The sequence below is a fragment of the Nelusetta ayraudi genome, unplaced genomic scaffold, assembly GCF_046127955.1.
Source record: "Nelusetta ayraudi isolate G7.1 ecotype Tasmania unplaced genomic scaffold, CSIRO-AGI_Nayr_v1 ptg000084l, whole genome shotgun sequence".
In the NCBI taxonomy this organism is placed as follows: domain Eukaryota; kingdom Metazoa; phylum Chordata; class Actinopteri; order Tetraodontiformes; family Monacanthidae; genus Nelusetta; species Nelusetta ayraudi.
This window is the reverse complement of record NW_027466134.1, coordinates 4,920,001-4,937,500: the sequence shown is the minus strand read 5'-3', so window position 1 is coordinate 4,937,500 and position 17,500 is coordinate 4,920,001. Positions and strand designations below refer to the sequence as shown.

The window sequence follows — 17,500 nt, the reverse complement described above, 5'->3', positions numbered from 1 at the left end:
CTTCTTCAAGATCAAATGAACACTTCTTGGTTAAATGAAATGAACGAGTCGCCAGAGCTGTTGGGAGTTTGTTCCTCAGTAGCTTGATGGTGGTTAGCTCGTAGCTTAGCTCTTCACTACTGCTTCAGAGTCTCACTGCATTTCCCATCTCTTCTTCTCTCCCCATCATCACACTGAACCTCCAACTGTCTGACTGCAGGGTGAAGACAAGAGGTCAGTCAGTGTTAGTGATGACGCACCTCCAGAGGTCAACGAGCCAATCAGAGGCCAGAAGCCAGAGGCCCACGATACGGTCCCTCAGATGTCATGTAGCACGGCGGGGGACAGGGGGCAGCCAAGTGCGCCCCATTGCCACCTGGATCTCTCCCCGGCAGGATCCTCCTCACCACCCAAGACGCCACCTAGTGTCAGCCTGGTGGAATCGGTGCAGTCGGCTTCTCACAGTGAGTCTGGAACCTCAACCTCTGGGTTTAACGGCGATGATTGAGACGCAGGTCGGACCAGTAGAGGAGACGTTTTCAGTGTGACTCAGCCTGGACTGACGCACCGCACTGCGAAATGCAGGTGCTACCCGAAAAATGAGAATATCAAAGTGAAAGTTGTTTTATTTTGGCAATTTAACATAAAAGATGAAAGCGACACATTTTATTGAGCCATTCCACGCAAATTGGATTATATATTGATTTGCATATTATTCCTTTATATAATATGTCACATTCACCTTTTAAGTTGAATTGCAGAAATACAGCAACCTTTTCAGGATATTCTCATTTTCTGCGTAGTACCTGTACACATTGCCATGTTGAAGGCTACTGAGAGAGAGTTAGGTGATATCTTAACAAGGCTCTGTCGACGACGTGAAAATGTAATCTTGCCTGGCAACATACAGGGCAGGGGATGGAGCAGGATTGCCTGATTCCCCCTTGTAAATGTGCCATTGTTTCACTTTTTAACCTTTCACCCAGCTTGGTCACATGGTCTTCTTCCAGGTGGGGGCAAACTACAGCCGAGTCGGGTCCAGAGTGTCGTGTCCAGCCAGGGCAGCTTGGACTCAGACATGCAGGGTAATTGACAGACTACAGTGTAACCTCTGGATGAAACAGCTCAGCTTGGAAAAACCTCTCAAATATGGCTCAAAGGTTTCGACATGGAGTTGGATTTTCATTTGTTGTCTTTTTGACGTGTGTGTGTGTGTGTGTAGGTTATGACGGTGGAAGCAGCGACTCAGAGTGTGAGAGTCCTACCCTGGATGAACATGAGTGCCAGTCGCCACCAATGCCTGACTTCTGGTTGATTGTGAAGATCCAGCAGGACAGGGTGAAGGTGTATTCCCACTCCAGGTCAGACTCGCAGCAGAAGCCTCGGCGAGGACTCGCTCTTCGTCTCATTTTGTATCCATCGAGGATTTGACTCTCCTCTCCAGGTGCTTGACGGTCGGAAAGGGCTGCAGTACCGAGGAGCTGGAGAAGAAGGTGGAAGATCAGGAGCTGCCTGAGTATTTCAGACTGCATCAGATGGTGGTCAGGAGGATCGGGGAAATCTGTAGAATTGTCAATCAGGTAGGGAAGCTTTGGTTTTGTTACAACCGTGTGCGTCTCATGAGTGCTGAAGGGGGAGGAAGTAAAAAAAAAAACAACAAAGTCAAATGAAATTTTAAGAGTCTTATTTCTTTGTTCGTCCCGTTTTATATTTAGATTATTTTACACATGACATGTTCTTTTGCTGACACTGCCCCCCTGTCAACACCTTTTGCAAATTTAACCATAGTGCACAAGTCATCCATGAATTTGCTTTGTTTTTTTTAATGTGTCTGCCCTGTTCCTGTGTGCTTGCAGCTGATGCTGTTGCAAGACTTGCATGACAGACATGTGTGTAACTCGCTGCTCGTGGCTGAGAGTGAGGAGGACATCTGGAAAAATGACTCGCTGGGCAGGCAAAGGCTCAATACCTCAGATGGTGAGTGGGAAGGACTCATGAAGACATCGCATAGTTTATATGAAACTTCAAAAAAAAGAGAAAACAATTTTATACTGTAAATATATACATACAGGTACTACCTGAAAAATTAGAATATCAAGTAAAAGTTGTTTTATTTTGGCCATTCCACGCAAATTGACATCTCAAGCAGTTCCTTGTTGTAACTTTGCTGATTAAGATTTTCAGCTTATTAAAACCACAAAGCCACAAACTCAGAAAATTATTATAAAATTTGAGGTTTTTTTTTTTTTTAAGCTGCAAGACCTGATCAGCAAAATGCAAAGAAATAAAAACTTGAAATATATTGATTTGCATATTATTCCTTTATATAATATGTCACATTCACCTTTTAAGTTGAATTGCAGAAATACTGCAACCTTTTCAGGAGATTCTCATTTTCTGGCTAGTACCTGTACATATATCTACGTGTGTGTATGTTTCTTTGATTTTTGTGTTTTTGTGGACTACACAGATTACAACACAGATGAGAGTTACCAGGCCAGAGATTACCTGGCGGCCACCATGCAGTTCATGACTGGACATTTTGCCTGCGATGTGGTGTGGAGCACTATTATTCACATTCACCCGCGCCTCAAAATGAGCCCCAACACAGGAGTGTCCAGAGGTGAGTGGTGGAGCTGAGGTTTGAAGTCGTGCACTTGTCGTTCTGCTCTGATTTCTTTTTCTAACACGCACTCCTTTGTTGTGGCCCTGCCTCAGCGATCCAGGCCCTGCGCTCGGTGCTCAACTCGTTCTCTGTGGTCAACAGAAAGAACATGTTTGTCTACCAGGAGCGGACGACTAAATCAGTCTTCTACCTCAGGTGACACTTTCTTTGATTGTTAAATTCAGTCGCTTTCTCTCTTTTTACACACAGTATAAATTATATACACACACACACAAACGTGTACAGGTGCTACCCAGAAAATTAGAATATCCTGAAAAGGTTGCAGTATTTCTGCAATTCAACTTAAAAGGTGAATGTGACATATTATATAAAGGAATAATATGCAAATCAATATATTTCAACTTTTTATTTCTTTGCATTTTGCTGATCAGGTCTTGCAGCTTAAAAAAAAACAACTCAAATTTTATAATAATTTTCTGAGTTTGTGGCTTTGTGGTTTTAATAAGCTGAAAATCTTAATCAGCAAAGTTACAACAAGGAACTGCTTGAGACGTCAATTTGCGTGGAACGGCTCAATAAAATGTGTTGCTTTCATCTTTTATGTTAAATTGCCCAAATAAAACAACTTTTCCTTGATATTGTCATTTTTCCATGTACAACCTGTATGTATGTGTGTATGTATAGAATGGACGTTGGATGGCTTTTAATGGGAACCAGAGCTGCCATAAAAACCTGCAGTGATCTTTGTTGTTCATACTCGCTGCTTTTCCTCTCCCCTCTCTAGACTTTGTGAAACGTCTCTCACAGAGAGGTGTGCAGAGTTGGAGGGCAACGTCCCCATGACTCGCTCCATTGGACTTGCGAGGAGTCAAGAGCCGTCGTTTCCAGACGACCTGATGGTGAGTCTCCAGAAGCACGTTGCCGCGGCAGCGCACAGACGTGGTGGTCGACGCACTTCTGTGCAGTGCAGTCACAGAAAAACTGCACCGTCTGTCAGAAAGCATCTGTGTCTGTGATTATCTCACTGCAGGCGATAAGAAATGTTTCATACACACTTTTTGTGATTCAGTGTCGGTTGTGGCTGTGGCTGAAAAAAAAAAAATCAATTTCCAGTGGTTAGGACAGAAGTTCCCACTAGTGAGTGTGTGGTGCGTGTTCCGTGTTGCACTGAACCGCTCACGTCTCCGCCTTGTCACTTTGCTCTTTCTCAGGGCTCCAGGTCTTCTCTGGACAGCTCAAGGCCGGTGGGACAGGTGGAGAAGCACATCCTGCTGCTGGTGCACGGAGTTGGAAATGCAGGTAACAGGAGTGACACACGTCATGTCGTTGATAATTGAGCTGTTATTCCAAACATTTTTACAAGAATTATTTCATTAATTAGAATGAATCTCCACTGTTATGTCCTCACTGATTGACCAGAACCAAATGTTTTGACTTTTGTAACCACTCTTATGTTCATTTCTCACAGTCTGATGTGTATTGCGTAATAGATTTATCATAATACTTGAAGCAGAAACATATATATTTTATTTTTGTTGTGTCTAAGTCGTTGAAGACCAGACGAAGTTACCAAGCTGAGCTTTGATATTCAGGTCCAGAGATCACGGATGAGTTGCTCAAGGTTCTGCGTAAACGCCTGGATGAAACCACTTTGGACATCATCACGGTCATGCTGGTGAGGAACTGCAAGTTAACGCCGGCTGATGTGGAGGTAAGAACCTTCATTTAGTTCACTGGAACCAATTTGTTTGAATAGAAAAACAACAATTTAAAAGAAGTTAAAGAAATAAAAAGGTGATAATAATAAAATATAAAAGATTGGCCCGTCAGCATTAACGCATCAATCGCGATGAGTTACACACAATCCATAACGCATTAATTTTTTTTTAAAACTATATTTTTGAATAAGACAAGTGGATCTACAAGGCACTTTATTCATTTGAACACGCTATTTAGCGTAGACGTGTAATAAGTTCGTCCACATTGTAAAAAAGGAAATTCTTTCTTTGTCTTCATTTGATTCTCACTGAAGATTTATGGGCTTCAAACTGCCTTGAAATGCAAAAAAAATAACGTCATTTCACACCTGCGATTCAAAGCGCGATTAATCGCAGTTAACTATGAAGACTCTGCGATTAATCACGATTTTAAGAAAAATCAATCATTTGACAGCCCTAACAATAAGATGAATGAAAGCTCAATCTATCGTAAATATTAGAAAAAAGCAGAGTCTTTCACCTGGATTCTTCCATTGGTGTGCCATGCGAATGTTTGTCCTGCCAGTTCATCCAGCCGTCAGGCTCTCCTGCCACCGAGGTGATGGACTTCAGTCTCCCCCACTCCTGCCTCCCCTGGCTGCCTGCCGTGGCCCACTACCTCCGGCAGAACCTCCTCATCTTCCTGCACGTGCCCAAGTACACCGACAGCAACACGGCGCATCACTTCAAGGTGAGACCTCCGTTTCAGTTCCACTTCAACTCGTGTAGGTGGCGATAAAGAGCGCACGAGAGCCCCTCGACTGAATGTTCAGCATGATATTTCACACCTGGGTGTCAAGCTTTTTGAAATGATGATGCACAACTGTATGTCACGCCTACATTAACGCTATATTCTTGATCATTTTATGCATATTACAGTCACAACACTCAAAAAAGAAAACGAAAAAGCAATAATCAAAATATCATTTCAGCTTTTTTTTTTTTTTTTTTTAAATACTTTATTTATTCATTTTCATCATTTTCAGGACATAAAGATACATAACAACCCGAACAGTTACCCCCTTCTCCCAACCCTCCTCCCCCAAAGCGGGTTGGGACATAATAAAAAAATAATATAACTAAAAATTAAACAATTAAAAATAAAAGGTAAAGTAGGTTTCTTTATCTTGTGCAGCTGCACATTCAAAGCTGATATGCTTTCCTGTCTTGATTCCAGCACTACTTCTACCTGAGCAGTGACATGGCGGATGGTGACATCTACCTCTACAATAAGCCTGGAGGTCAGGGCACTGGAGGCAAAGGTAAACACAAGACAGTCAGGTTTAATTCAGGATAGACCCCTCGTAGCCTCGAGGCTCGTAGAGGCCAAAGAGTCGTCTGTGTCAGATATGTCTACGTCCTTTTTTCCTGCACTTCTCACCTGTAAGTTTCAGTGCAGGTGAGTGGTGTTGTAGTCCTCCAGATTGGTCTTGGTCTCCAGACCACCTTTCAAGGGTTCTGGACTCTGCGGCATTTTTAATGGGTCTGGTCTCAGTCTCGGACTGGGCGGACTGGGGATTTTTGATCCAGGCCAGTGGAGACTCAGCCAACACTGTAATAACACGATAATAACAGAAAAGAATCCAGCTGCTGCCTTGTTTCGCTCTGTTTGTGACACCCAGAGTGACACCCTGGCCCCTCATTCCTAGTTCATTTATTTTTTTAAGAAGCAAAGTGGGTTTTTAAAAAAAAAAAGGTTCAAAATAGTGAGCAACGCAGCAAAATGTGAAAGAAACTGAAATATTCCTTGCTGAAAAGAGATGTTGCTTTTCCATTTAGCAACAAAAGATACCGGTCATCTTTTTCTGTTTTGTTGTGAATTTTTTTTGATATATAAAGTCTTGGTCTGGTCTCGGTCTCGAAGGTCTCTGGTCTTGATAAGGTCTTGGTCTGGTCTTGGTCTGAATGCTCTCTGGTCTTGATAAGGTCTCGGTCTGGGTTGGCCTGGTCTCGACTACAACAGTAGACCAGAGGCAAGATATTTTACCAACTGCTCCGATGTTTCTCCTCAGGCATTGCCTGCGTCACCCTCTCTTTTGTGGACGCCCAAGGTCGCCCCCTTCAGGTCCCAGCGCAGGACTCTGCTGGACCGCCAAAGTCAGAAAATGGCAGCGTTCACCTTCACCAGGACAATTTTGATGAGCTGACCTCCGTGCAGCGATTGTCCCCTGGCAGCACTGGCTCAGGTACTGATGCCAGGGGCAGCACTGCATTATTAACAACCCATTTCAACCGTAAGATCTTTGCGTCAGTTTCTTCCCCTTCGTCTCTGCAGCGGTGAACCTCTTTGCTTTCTCCGTGTCTGTTCACAGAGTCTCAGCTGCACGTCCGCTTTGACATCTGGGAGCAGGGCAACGTCAGCCCCTCACAGCTGAGTGACAAGCTGCAGGGGGCGCTGCGCCACGCGCTCTGTGACGTAGTCATGGAGCAGAGGCTCCTGCCGAACCCTCTCTGCCTGGGGCTCCCCTGCCCGGCCACTGCCGCGCAGAAGGAAAATGCTAAAGGTGAGCGTGTCAACACCTTGCTGTTTTTGGATGATGATGTGAGTTTTTTTTTAAAGAGCGCTGAGCAGGCGTGGCCTTCGTTCTGTTGGGAGAACGTCAAGTATCTTGTGTGCTGTGAAGCCCAACGTGAAAACTTTCTATCTTCTTTCCAGTGGCAGGCTGAGGCCGTCAGTCACATCATGCTCGGTCCACCCTAAATGAATACACCTCATACCTCCTACCCCTTTTCGGACATGAATAACATTATTTTACTGTATATTTCACTAGTGTTTACTTATACTATTTTTTTTTATTTTGTATGTTTTGGTTTTTGTATCCCTTTTATTTAATCGTTTTCTTTCATGTTCGAAAAAAAAAAAAATCTAATAAAAAATATTAGAGAATCCATAGGAAATCACACTTGTGGTCCATGTCTTTGTTGTTTTGCCAACAAATTGTTCAGTTTTGGAGAAAAAAAGCATCTTGCTGTGTTCTTTCAGGGCTTCACGCTTCCTTCCCTGAAGTCAAAGAAGTCAAGGACGTCCCCAGGCAGCGCAGCGGTTCGCGGGTCTTCAAGAGCAGCCCATCGCCCATCAATTTGTCCCAAGCGACAGGGGGCGCCGCTGCGACGGGCAGCAGCACCCCCGAGTCCACCACTCCCACCAACAAGAGCACCCGCCGCAGCTTCTGGGACTTACTGGTCAGTTTGTCTTCACGCGCTGGGTTACAAGAATTGCACAAAACCTGAATATGGCAAGAAGAATGTGGTCATGGAAACACTTTTTTGGCATTTGGAGGCATTTGGAGGAGGAGGGGCAGGGGGTGGGGTTTAATTGACTGCAGCTCTTCAGTTGAATATTGTTTTTTATCTTTGTTTTTATTTTCCTTTTAATTTTGGTCAAGCACCTTGCGTTGCATTTTATGTATGAAAGGTGCTGTATAAAAAGACATTGATTGATTGATTGATTGATTGATCGATAGACCAACTGCAGAACTGTGAAGCTTCTGTCCTAACGCACCGATTTTCGTGTTTCGCGGCCCTCTGTTTTGTTTTTGCAGAGCAAGCCGGACTCCACCGAGCTCGGAAGCCCGAAGACGACGGACGACATCGTCCAGGAGAGAGGAGAGGAGGGCCGAGCAGCGCGGCGGAGACACAAGACGGAGAACGTGAAGCAGCAGTGGAGCCAAGAGAAAGCCTTGGCGGCGGAGCTGGAGCAGGCGCAGAGGTGCTGCTGCTGTTTCGTCTGCAGCTTTAGATCTTTATCCAAGTGTCTGAGTTCACGTTCTTCTCCCTTTTTCTCTTCTCGTCTGCCGAGAAGTCAACCGGCCCATTCCACTACGATCTGTTATTTATTGTATTTAACATGTGTCCAATATATGAAATAGAATTCCTGTTTAAAAAAGAAAGAAAACTACAGAAGCGTATTGCATTCACTTGGCAAATAAAAAAAAAATCTCTGTTTTTCGTGCATATTTTTTTCCGCCCTATTTTCCCGAGTTTAGAGAGCATCGGAAACAATGCTCTCTCAATGGAAGTAGCTTCCGTACCAGTGTCTTAAACCCATGTCAAAATAGAATTTGATTGAACTGAACAAGCTGGCTATGTTTGCTTCCATTATATCCAGCTCTCAATGAAAGAATGGATGCCATTGTTTCCCATGCTCTCTAAACTCAGGAAAATAGGGCGGAAAAAAATTTGCACGAAAAACAGAAATAATTACACTGAAAAACAGATTTTTTTTTTTATTTGCCAAGTGAATGCAATAGGCTTCCGTAGAAAACTACATGTAAACTGGGACAAGGAGAAAAGTCGTATTAGACAAGAAAACTGAATTTTGAGTATAGCTCGATGCAGCTGTGCATGTAGACACACAGTGGTCACTTCCATGTGTGCTCTGTGGTTGTCCAGGAGGCTGCTGTCTCACCTGGAGGAGGGAGATGTGGGAATGCTGCACCCTGTCTACCAGCTCACCTGCCAGCCATGGGTCACCTTCATGGCTAACCTGGGTGAGTGAGTTATTTTCTCCCAGAGGAGGTGAAATCCTCTTATGAGGAGTGCGATGGTGATGATGATGATGATGATGATGATGATGATGATGATGATGATGATGGGGAGTGTTATGATTCCCTCACTCTGGGTTTCTGTTTTTTTTTTATCTCCAGGCTGTCCTTCCATTCAGCAGTGCAAGACTGAAATCACCTCTCAGTTCCTCCTGCCCTCCATCTTGACAGAGATTGTCAACTTGGTCAACTCCTTGGCCAATGACACGATTGTCAAAGCATTTGAAAGGAAGAGGTGGGTTGTTGTACAAAGTGTGCTGGAAAATGCACTTTTTAACTGCTGTCACATTTATTTATTTATTTACTTACTTATTTATTGATGTTTTTGCATTATTAGGTTTTATTTTTCACTCTTAAACAAGCCTAACTTACTTACGTAAATTGAGTTTACACGTCATGAAACACACTGTTGACAAAATAATTGCTACAAGTTAGCGTTAGCGTGACTGAGCCGCTGTGGCCGCCTGCGCGCCGACGACCACTTCAGAGTCCTGCCAACCTCTGCTTCCTTTCTGAAATCTTTAGCTGCCCGGTGTCTGGAGAGATTTACGTGCCGTTGCATCCAGCCCAGTGTCTTAGTCAACCTCCCAATAACACCAGGAGCTTCATTCTCATTGGCCGCAACTTCCATCAGTGGCACTACAGCACAGAGCTCGGTGAGTGCTTCCAAGTCATCTCTGCTGACGCAACCGCACAGCCATGCAGGTCTGCTCACTCTACACAATAACGTCTGCTTTTACAAATGCTGACTGGTGTGTGATTATGAAATGGTCGTCTCGTGCCAAGTTAAATATGCGCCAGATATAAGTGATGCAACACGCCGGTTTTAGTTTTTTTTTATGCTGTTTGTTTGAGAAGTGAGCTCGTCTCTTGGGATGAGATTTTCCTCCACGTTGCCCTTGAACTGAAATGAGTTTCACTCCCCTGCCTTAGACTATCATCTCTGCACAAACTGCTGTTTTTAAAATCAGCCACAGCTCATCGTCGCGGACAGCACCAGTAGTGGCTTGACATGGAACTGCGTCCTAAATGTCAGGCTGCAAAATCCTCGTGTTTAGACGAAATCTATTCCAAACTATATTACGTATAACTGTATATATATACTACATGTACCACTGCCCCAACTGTGTTGCAAAGGCCTTTCGACAGAAGCATGTCGCTAACACCCACGCTAACATTCTGTGTAGTTTAGACGAAAGCGGGGCCTAAAAGCATGAATGTTTTGTGTTCAATCTTTCAACTCGCCTTCGCTGCTGCTCCTTGATCCTGTGCTTCTCTGTCCAAACATAACACAATGGGAGGTTTTGTCAGGTTCTTTTTTTTTTTTTTTTTTTGGGGTTTGTTTCTGTTGTTCTTTGCTTTAAGTCTGCTTTACATCCGTGTACGTTGAGCCATGTGTTTCACTGTCCTCGCTGCCCTGCTCTTTGTGCCATCTTTGTCTGCCTACAGAGGACAGTTCAGACGAGGAAAACATCCCAGTTCTAAATAGGTTCACACGTAAGTTGGCCTTTCAGCTTCACATTAATGCTGGTGGAGGAGATCATATTCAAATTGAAACTGTAGTTGAAAGTTAACAAATGCTAAAGCAGAGAAAGAAAATACAATCTAAACAGTTCCAGTCGACAACATTATCATTATTATTATTATTATTATTATTATTATTATTATTATTATTATTACATAGAACTGGAAATTACTCAATTATATGGTATCTGTCTATTGTTGCTCTCCAGATGTTCTTTGCTCTTTCTTGCCTCACAACTGCACCTTAACAATTTCTCTATTTCTTTTCTTTAGATATTATAACCATAAAATGTAGATGTAGTTTTTAATATGAGAACCTATATCTAATATAATAACTACCGCCCATGTCTTTATCACTTGCTAGACATGAATCTTCGGTCTGCTTCAGTTATCGTTTGTGTTACATTTTGTAACTTTTGTTTCAGTTTTCCCATGTCAGTTGGAAAAACGTGTTTGTCCTTCAAAAGTACACATTATTACTTTTAATATAAATCTGAACATCTCCAACAATGGACCATACGGTTTGGTTGATCTCTATGGATATAAACTGCAACCATGCAAAATTAATGCTGTAATTATACTGCAGTGTTTCTGGTGGCGAGGGCAATTTTTTTTTTTTGGTCCTCTTGCAGCAAAACAGTCAGAAATTTGCAATATTGCAGTTGGTTTTTGGTGATTTTAAGAAAATAAATGAGAACAGAAGCCTTTATTAAACCCACGTTGGGGGCATTTTTCATAATTACAGCTACAATTTAGTGCAAAAGTAAGAAAACTATATTCATTAAAAAGAAATAAAGACATTTTTCAGAAAAAAACCCAAGATATTTAGTGCATACATAGAGTGCAGTTGTACTGCCTGATGGCTGCAGGCAGGAGTGACCTGCAGGGGGAGCGCTCCTTCTCGCACTGAGGGCGCAGCAGTCTTGAGCTGCAGGAGCTGCTCAGGCTCCATGCATGAGAGAACATGCAACAAAAAAATCTGGAATGGTAAGATTCCCATGGCTGATGTGTGACCCTCCTGCCAGCTGAAGCCAATGGGGCTGACGTTGAGTAGACGGGAACGGACCGACTGCCGAGTGACGCTGCTTTTCCCTCACTCTCACTGACTGTTTTGTCTCCTCTGAGTAGCTCACAAGGGCTTCCAGCGCTTCGAGGCTCTGGAGCAGACGGACTGCTGGAGTCCAAACAAGGCCCGAGCAGCACTGGCTCCCCGCCAGAGGTTCCTCTTCATCAGTGTCCTGGACAAAAAGGTGACCAAGAGCCAACAGAGTTGCATCTGACCGTCGGTGTTTGACCATCAGTGACCAGAGTCTGACACTGTCTGACCGTTCTCGATGCTTTCCCGCTGGTCTCACTGGTTGCCGCTGTCTCTCCAGGTGACTCTGTACAGTTACAACTGGTCTGTGGACTTGGGTGCCTCTCTGAACCGCGAGCTGGTCCGCCTGGTCAAGTGGCAGAACGCCAGGTCTCACGTCGTCCACTGCCTGCTCAACCAGAAGATGGGCCTCTTCCACCACTACTGCTTCTCTGATGCGCCAATCCACGACTACAAGCAGGTGCAGATCAGCCCAGGCCTGAAGCTCCTCACGGAGAATTCACTAAAAAAAAAAAAAAAAAAAAATGCTCAACCCCCCTCGTCCTCCAGGTTCACACCGAAAGTGTGTGCAGTGCGTTTGCAGCAGATCGCGACCACTGTCCAAGTCGATGTGCGTGTTCCCACCACCAGGGGGCGACGTGGGCGCGTTTCAGAAGCGTGAAGTCCTGGAGGTTGGCCTCGGTCTCCAGACCACTTTTGAAGGGTCTCGGTCTCGTGACTCAGTGGCATTTTTACCGAGTCTCAGCTCGGTTTCGCTAATAAAAAAAATACAAAAAATAAACTCCACAGCAGTTACGGTAGTTAATATTGAGTTAAGTTTATATTGAGATAAGATTGAGTTAAATTGAGATTACCCTCATAGGGATATTATCACAATTCATATAAATCTCATCCCATCATTGAGTGTTCCTGCTGCTTGTTCTTGTGGAACCGGCAGCTGGAGCAGATCCAGAGATCCAGGGGGTGGGGTTGGGGGGGCGTGGGGGGAGGACTTCATCCAGCTGTTGTGTCCTCGGGCCAACACCAGTGACTGAGACAGAAATTATGTCAACACCTGTGACTCCACCCGCCTGTTTCATATAAAATCCCTCTTCTCATCATGATTGTTTAAACAAACAAGCTTGGTGGTTTTCACTTGAGTTGGAAAACCAAAGATTCTGCTCATTTGTTCAGTTTTGTTGTTGTTGTTCTTTGATATATAAAGTCTTGGTCTCGATCTCGATATGTCTTGGTCTCGGTTGGCGCCGTCTTGACTGCAACACGAACGCAAACACCAAATGTCCTGTCAGCCTGCCCCCTGTGGCCATTGAACAAACAACCTGAAAGCATGAGGAAGAAGTCGAGATTTTTTCTTTTTTTTTTCTTTTCGATGGCCTTTTTTTTTTTTTCTGCTTCGCCAGCGAGTCGGGACAGAAGGCAAAGTCAGAGCAGCAGAAAATTTGCCTAAACAGAGCTTCATCTGTCACGGTCCTGATGAGAAGCAGAGGGAGCACCAGTGTGCAGTTTGACCCTCTCTGCCCTCTGGCGTGGTGTAAAGCCCACTCTTCCACACTTGGGCATCTGGACCTTGACCTGCTCCACTGAACAAACATGCCCAAAAGTTCATTTCAGCAGCCAACAGGGCAAATATCCAATGCTTGAGAAAGTCCAGCATTTCTGTCCCTTCTGTGTTTTTTAAAGGCGACGTTCATATGCAGTGAAGTGAGCGTTGCTTATGCAGTTTAGATCCCAGCGGTAGTGGACTGTGGTAATGAACAGCGGTGGTAACGACCCCTGGCATTGCATACATCAGGCAGAGGAAATTATTATTATTATTCTATTTTTTTTTTTTTTTTTTTAAATACTTTGTTGTTATTATGCAATGCCAGTCGCTATAAATGAAACCACCACATTTTATTGAGCCATTACACGCAAATTGACATCTCAAGCAGTTCCTTGTTGTAACTTTGCTGATTAAGATTTTCAGCTTATTAAAACCACAAAGCCACAAACTCAGAAAATGAGAATACTGTGAAAAGCTTCAGTTTTGTAGCTTCAAAGAGTCCAAAAATCCAAAACACCTGCAAAAGGCTCCTGAGCCTTTAGAAAGTCTGTCTTGGGTTGTCGGCTCAGAAGAGTTCACACATGGGGAAACACAACAACCTTCTCAGGAGATTCCAATTTTCTGGGTAGTGCTGTACATGCACAGAGTGGCTGAGCTCCAGATTTTCCAATTGTTTAAGTTCCAGTGTGTAAAATCTGTCTTAATTCATGGATTTTATATTGTTTAAAGCTTAACGTGCATAATCGCAGTACCATAAAAGTCATTTGGTTTTCCTACCCTGAGATGCAATTCTAGGGGCCATGGAAACGCAGCTAATGTCTGCTGTGTCTACTCCAGGATCCCAACCCCTTCCTGAGTCCCTCCATGGAGCCGGACACTCTGCTGCGGATCCCGGTTCCACCGCTCCCCAACAAGGAGCAAGGCCGGCTGGGGAGCTCCGGTCGCATCCTCGCTCCACTGCACTTCCCCTCCGAGCTGCTTCCCTTCGACGAGGCCCTGAGGGACATCTGCACCATCCGGCCCCTGATGGAGGGCGACGCAGTGGCCCGACATGGAGGCCAGCTCCTAGACATCAAAGCTGCTGAGCGAAGAGGTTCATACATATATATATATATTTATATATATATATATATATATATATATATATATATATATATATATATATACATATATATATATATATATATATATATACACACACCTGTTTGAACTACTGGGGGGGCAAACTTTTTGACTGGTGGGGCGACATTGGGTTCTAAAATGTGGCTGAAGGGCTGGAGCAGCAGCAGATGGATGGAGTGTTTTGGTGAGCCACCTCATAGGAGGAGGAGGTGTCTTAAAACCATAACCGTTCAAACTTTATTCACAACGAGTTGTCTGTCTGCAAGAAGCAGGAATAAAACTCCTAGACTGGGGTTGTAATGGCTTTGTTTGTCAACAGAACTGGAGAAACAGATGAAGATTGAAAACCTGTTTGTGACCTGGCAGCAGAGGTCAGCCCAATCCAACATGCCCATTTCAGTAAGTACAAAAATGCGTTCACAGCCACAAAATGTAAATAGAACCCACTTGAATGTAGTTTCAGTTAATATTTTCAGGGCAGACACAAGTCTGAATCCAGTGTCTCCTTATTCAGCTAGCGTCGTTGTGAAAACAGGACGACGATGATGATGATGATGATGATGATGATAGTAATGACTATGATAGTGATGATGGTAACGTGTTTATAAACATAAAGTAAGAAACTATTCGACTCATCCAAACCTGTGAGAATGATGTTCTTTGGCTACTCATGGCTTTGAGGATCTACAAATGAAACTTTTCTGCCCTTAGGATCAATGAGTCCTGTTTATGTCATCACAATAAACCCACTTTTTTCAGTTTATACCCTCTGTCTTGTCCTGAAGTGATACTAACTGTGGCCAACAGGGGGCGGACTTGGAGACCCTCAAGCAGTCATCCAGGCTGGTGCACTACTGCGCCACTCCACTCCTTTTCGACCCCCTCTTCCGCAAGCAGATCCAGGAGGAGCAGTTTGTCCAGCCTCCAGTTAAAGTATGGCTTGAATATTATATAGTTAATTATTTTTTACAATATATTGTTATTATACGAGTCACTGGATATTACGCAGTTCATCATAAGTTTTGATGACGATGTATTGATTTCCTGTTCACTTTCTATTGACTATTTACTCACTGTATATGAATGATTGTGCCATTGCATTAATGCGCAGTAGTGGTGCTGCTGGCAGTTCAGACTCCAGAGTTGTGCGGCGCAGTGGTAGCGAATGGACTGCAGCTTCCTCCAGACTGCATAGAAGCACATCAACAGAAGTTATGAGGCTCTTTCAGTGTGTCTATCAGTGGGGTCCACTGGCTGGAGTTCTTTGCATCCATCCAGCGCCAAAACAACCATGTGATTTAGAGAATGTCAGTTCAATCAATATATCAAACAACTTTAATTTGTACAGTTTTAAATCACAACCAAAGGCGTCTCAAAGCACTTTGTGCAATCAGGGGAAACTGGACCCTCCAGAGCAGCAGGGGGCGACAGCGGCCAGGAATATCTCCCCTGTGGGAAGAAACCTGGAGCAGATCCAGACTCCAGAGGGTCTAAGGTCATCTGCTTATGATCAGTTGGGGTGAAAAGGAAATACAAAAAATGTGGAGAGAGAGAACTAGAAGTATCCAGAGTGGCAGACAGGCCAAAGTCAGATGCAGGGTGAACAACAAAGCTCTCTCTCTCTCTCTCTCTCTCAATATATATATACACACACATATATGCAATTCAAATATAGAAGTACAGAAAGACACACTGCCTAAATGCATGCCTATGCAGGATTCCCATCCTCCCCGGTACTTCAAATCAAAGTCAAGTCAAATGAACTCCCTTCCTGCAGAAGCGGCACCGCTCCAATGACTCCAGCACGTCGGGGAGGGACCGCAGCTACAGCACCGACTCGGCCGAGATGCTGCCGAGCAGATTTAAGGAGGAATCCTGGATGCTTGAAATCTCCAGCAACTTCCTCCAGCAGTATGTTCAGTATCTGCAGAGCATGGGCTTCATTCTGGTCCAAGTCCGACCTCAGTCTCCAGCCCGCAGGTCTGTATCTTCCACAAAGATTTCCACAGACTTAACGTTTAATACAACTGTACTCATGGGCGACTGTCACAAGTTTCACTGTAGTACAAACACAAATCTAACAAAATTGTCATATACACACATACATATAAAACTGGTATCAGTGTCATGGTATCAACATGTATTTTTATGAGTACAAGTAGAGTACTCAAACCTGGTATTGCTACCGATACTGGATACTGATATCGGTACCGATACTCAATACTGGTATCGGGACTGATACTGGATACTGATATCGGTACCAATACTCAATACTGGTATCAGGACTGATACTGGATACTGATATCGGTACCAATACTCAATACTGGTATCGGGACTGATACTGGATACTGATATTGGTACCGATAATCAATACTGGTATCAATACCGATACTCGATACTGGTATCGGTACCGGTACTCGATACTGATATCGGGACCGATACTCGATACTAGTATCGGTCCATCCATAGTTTCATGCATGTTAACACTTTTTGTTAAACTTTAAGAAATATCTATTCCTACTGTTCATTCTCAACACTTATTTTTATCTCCATCTAACGCGTGCATCATGGTGATTTAATCCTAATCTGTCCTCCAACCTGCCAACGCTGTTGCCCATAGCTGACAAAAGCTTGTCGCTTTCTCAGCTGCGATTGTGCGACTCTCTTTGAACGGTGACTAAAAGTCTTGCAGCCTCACTGCTTGTCGTCCAGTCGCCCCGCTGGCCCCTCAGAACCTACTTGAACCCGTCTCTTGGTGTCTTTCAGCATCGCCCGGGCTCGCGCTGCCATGCTCAACTCCATGTCGTCAGAAGGGAGGATGTCTTTTTCTTATGTAAAGCAGAAGAGCGAGGACAGCCCTAAGGTCAGTGTTAACGTCAGCGATGCAGAAGTCCTATTTCTACAAACGCGTCCTTCTGGGAATTGCGCCAGGCTGTGCAGTGACAATCGTCCATGTGTCCAGTTCCTCCTAAGAAACTTTTACGTGTTACTCGTCACGTTTTTGAACTTAAGTTTCAATTTTCTGTTGTGTCGACTCTGTGTGTGTGTGTGTGTGTGTGTGTGTGTGTGTGTGTGTGTGTGTGTGTGTGTGTGTGTGTGTGTATATTATATGTGTGTGTGTATATATATATATATATATATATATATATATATATATATACATATATATTTACATATATGTTTATATATGTGTGTATATGTGTAGATATGTATATGTATATATATATATACATATTTGTATGTTTTTAAAGAAGGTGAATGTGGCTGTGCTAATGCTAAATGACCTCCAGAAGGAATTGCATGTGGCTG

General features: G+C 43.8%; 1 protein-coding gene across 1 annotated transcript in view; it reads left to right on the top strand.

Moving 5' to 3' along the window:
* Nucleotides 1-17,500, top strand: part of szt2 (SZT2 subunit of KICSTOR complex) — a 50,442-nt gene that overhangs the window by 23,377 nt on the left and 9,565 nt on the right. The window contains exons 38-64 of the mRNA XM_076045703.1: nt 200-443; nt 990-1,064; nt 1,202-1,340; nt 1,424-1,559; nt 1,836-1,956; nt 2,450-2,602; nt 2,698-2,800; nt 3,390-3,504; nt 3,817-3,904; nt 4,198-4,316; nt 4,889-5,053; nt 5,540-5,624; nt 6,375-6,548; nt 6,675-6,866; nt 7,346-7,545; nt 7,905-8,071; nt 8,755-8,852; nt 9,009-9,141; nt 9,432-9,562; nt 10,356-10,403; nt 11,559-11,680; nt 11,807-11,986; nt 13,907-14,162; nt 14,511-14,590; nt 14,999-15,124; nt 15,969-16,171; nt 16,958-17,054. Coding sequence (XP_075901818.1) covers nt 200-443; nt 990-1,064; nt 1,202-1,340; nt 1,424-1,559; nt 1,836-1,956; nt 2,450-2,602; nt 2,698-2,800; nt 3,390-3,504; nt 3,817-3,904; nt 4,198-4,316; nt 4,889-5,053; nt 5,540-5,624; nt 6,375-6,548; nt 6,675-6,866; nt 7,346-7,545; nt 7,905-8,071; nt 8,755-8,852; nt 9,009-9,141; nt 9,432-9,562; nt 10,356-10,403; nt 11,559-11,680; nt 11,807-11,986; nt 13,907-14,162; nt 14,511-14,590; nt 14,999-15,124; nt 15,969-16,171; nt 16,958-17,054 — 3,750 coding nt within the window. The remainder of the gene's footprint in view (nt 1-199; nt 444-989; nt 1,065-1,201; nt 1,341-1,423; nt 1,560-1,835; nt 1,957-2,449; nt 2,603-2,697; nt 2,801-3,389; nt 3,505-3,816; nt 3,905-4,197; nt 4,317-4,888; nt 5,054-5,539; nt 5,625-6,374; nt 6,549-6,674; nt 6,867-7,345; nt 7,546-7,904; nt 8,072-8,754; nt 8,853-9,008; nt 9,142-9,431; nt 9,563-10,355; nt 10,404-11,558; nt 11,681-11,806; nt 11,987-13,906; nt 14,163-14,510; nt 14,591-14,998; nt 15,125-15,968; nt 16,172-16,957; nt 17,055-17,500) is intronic.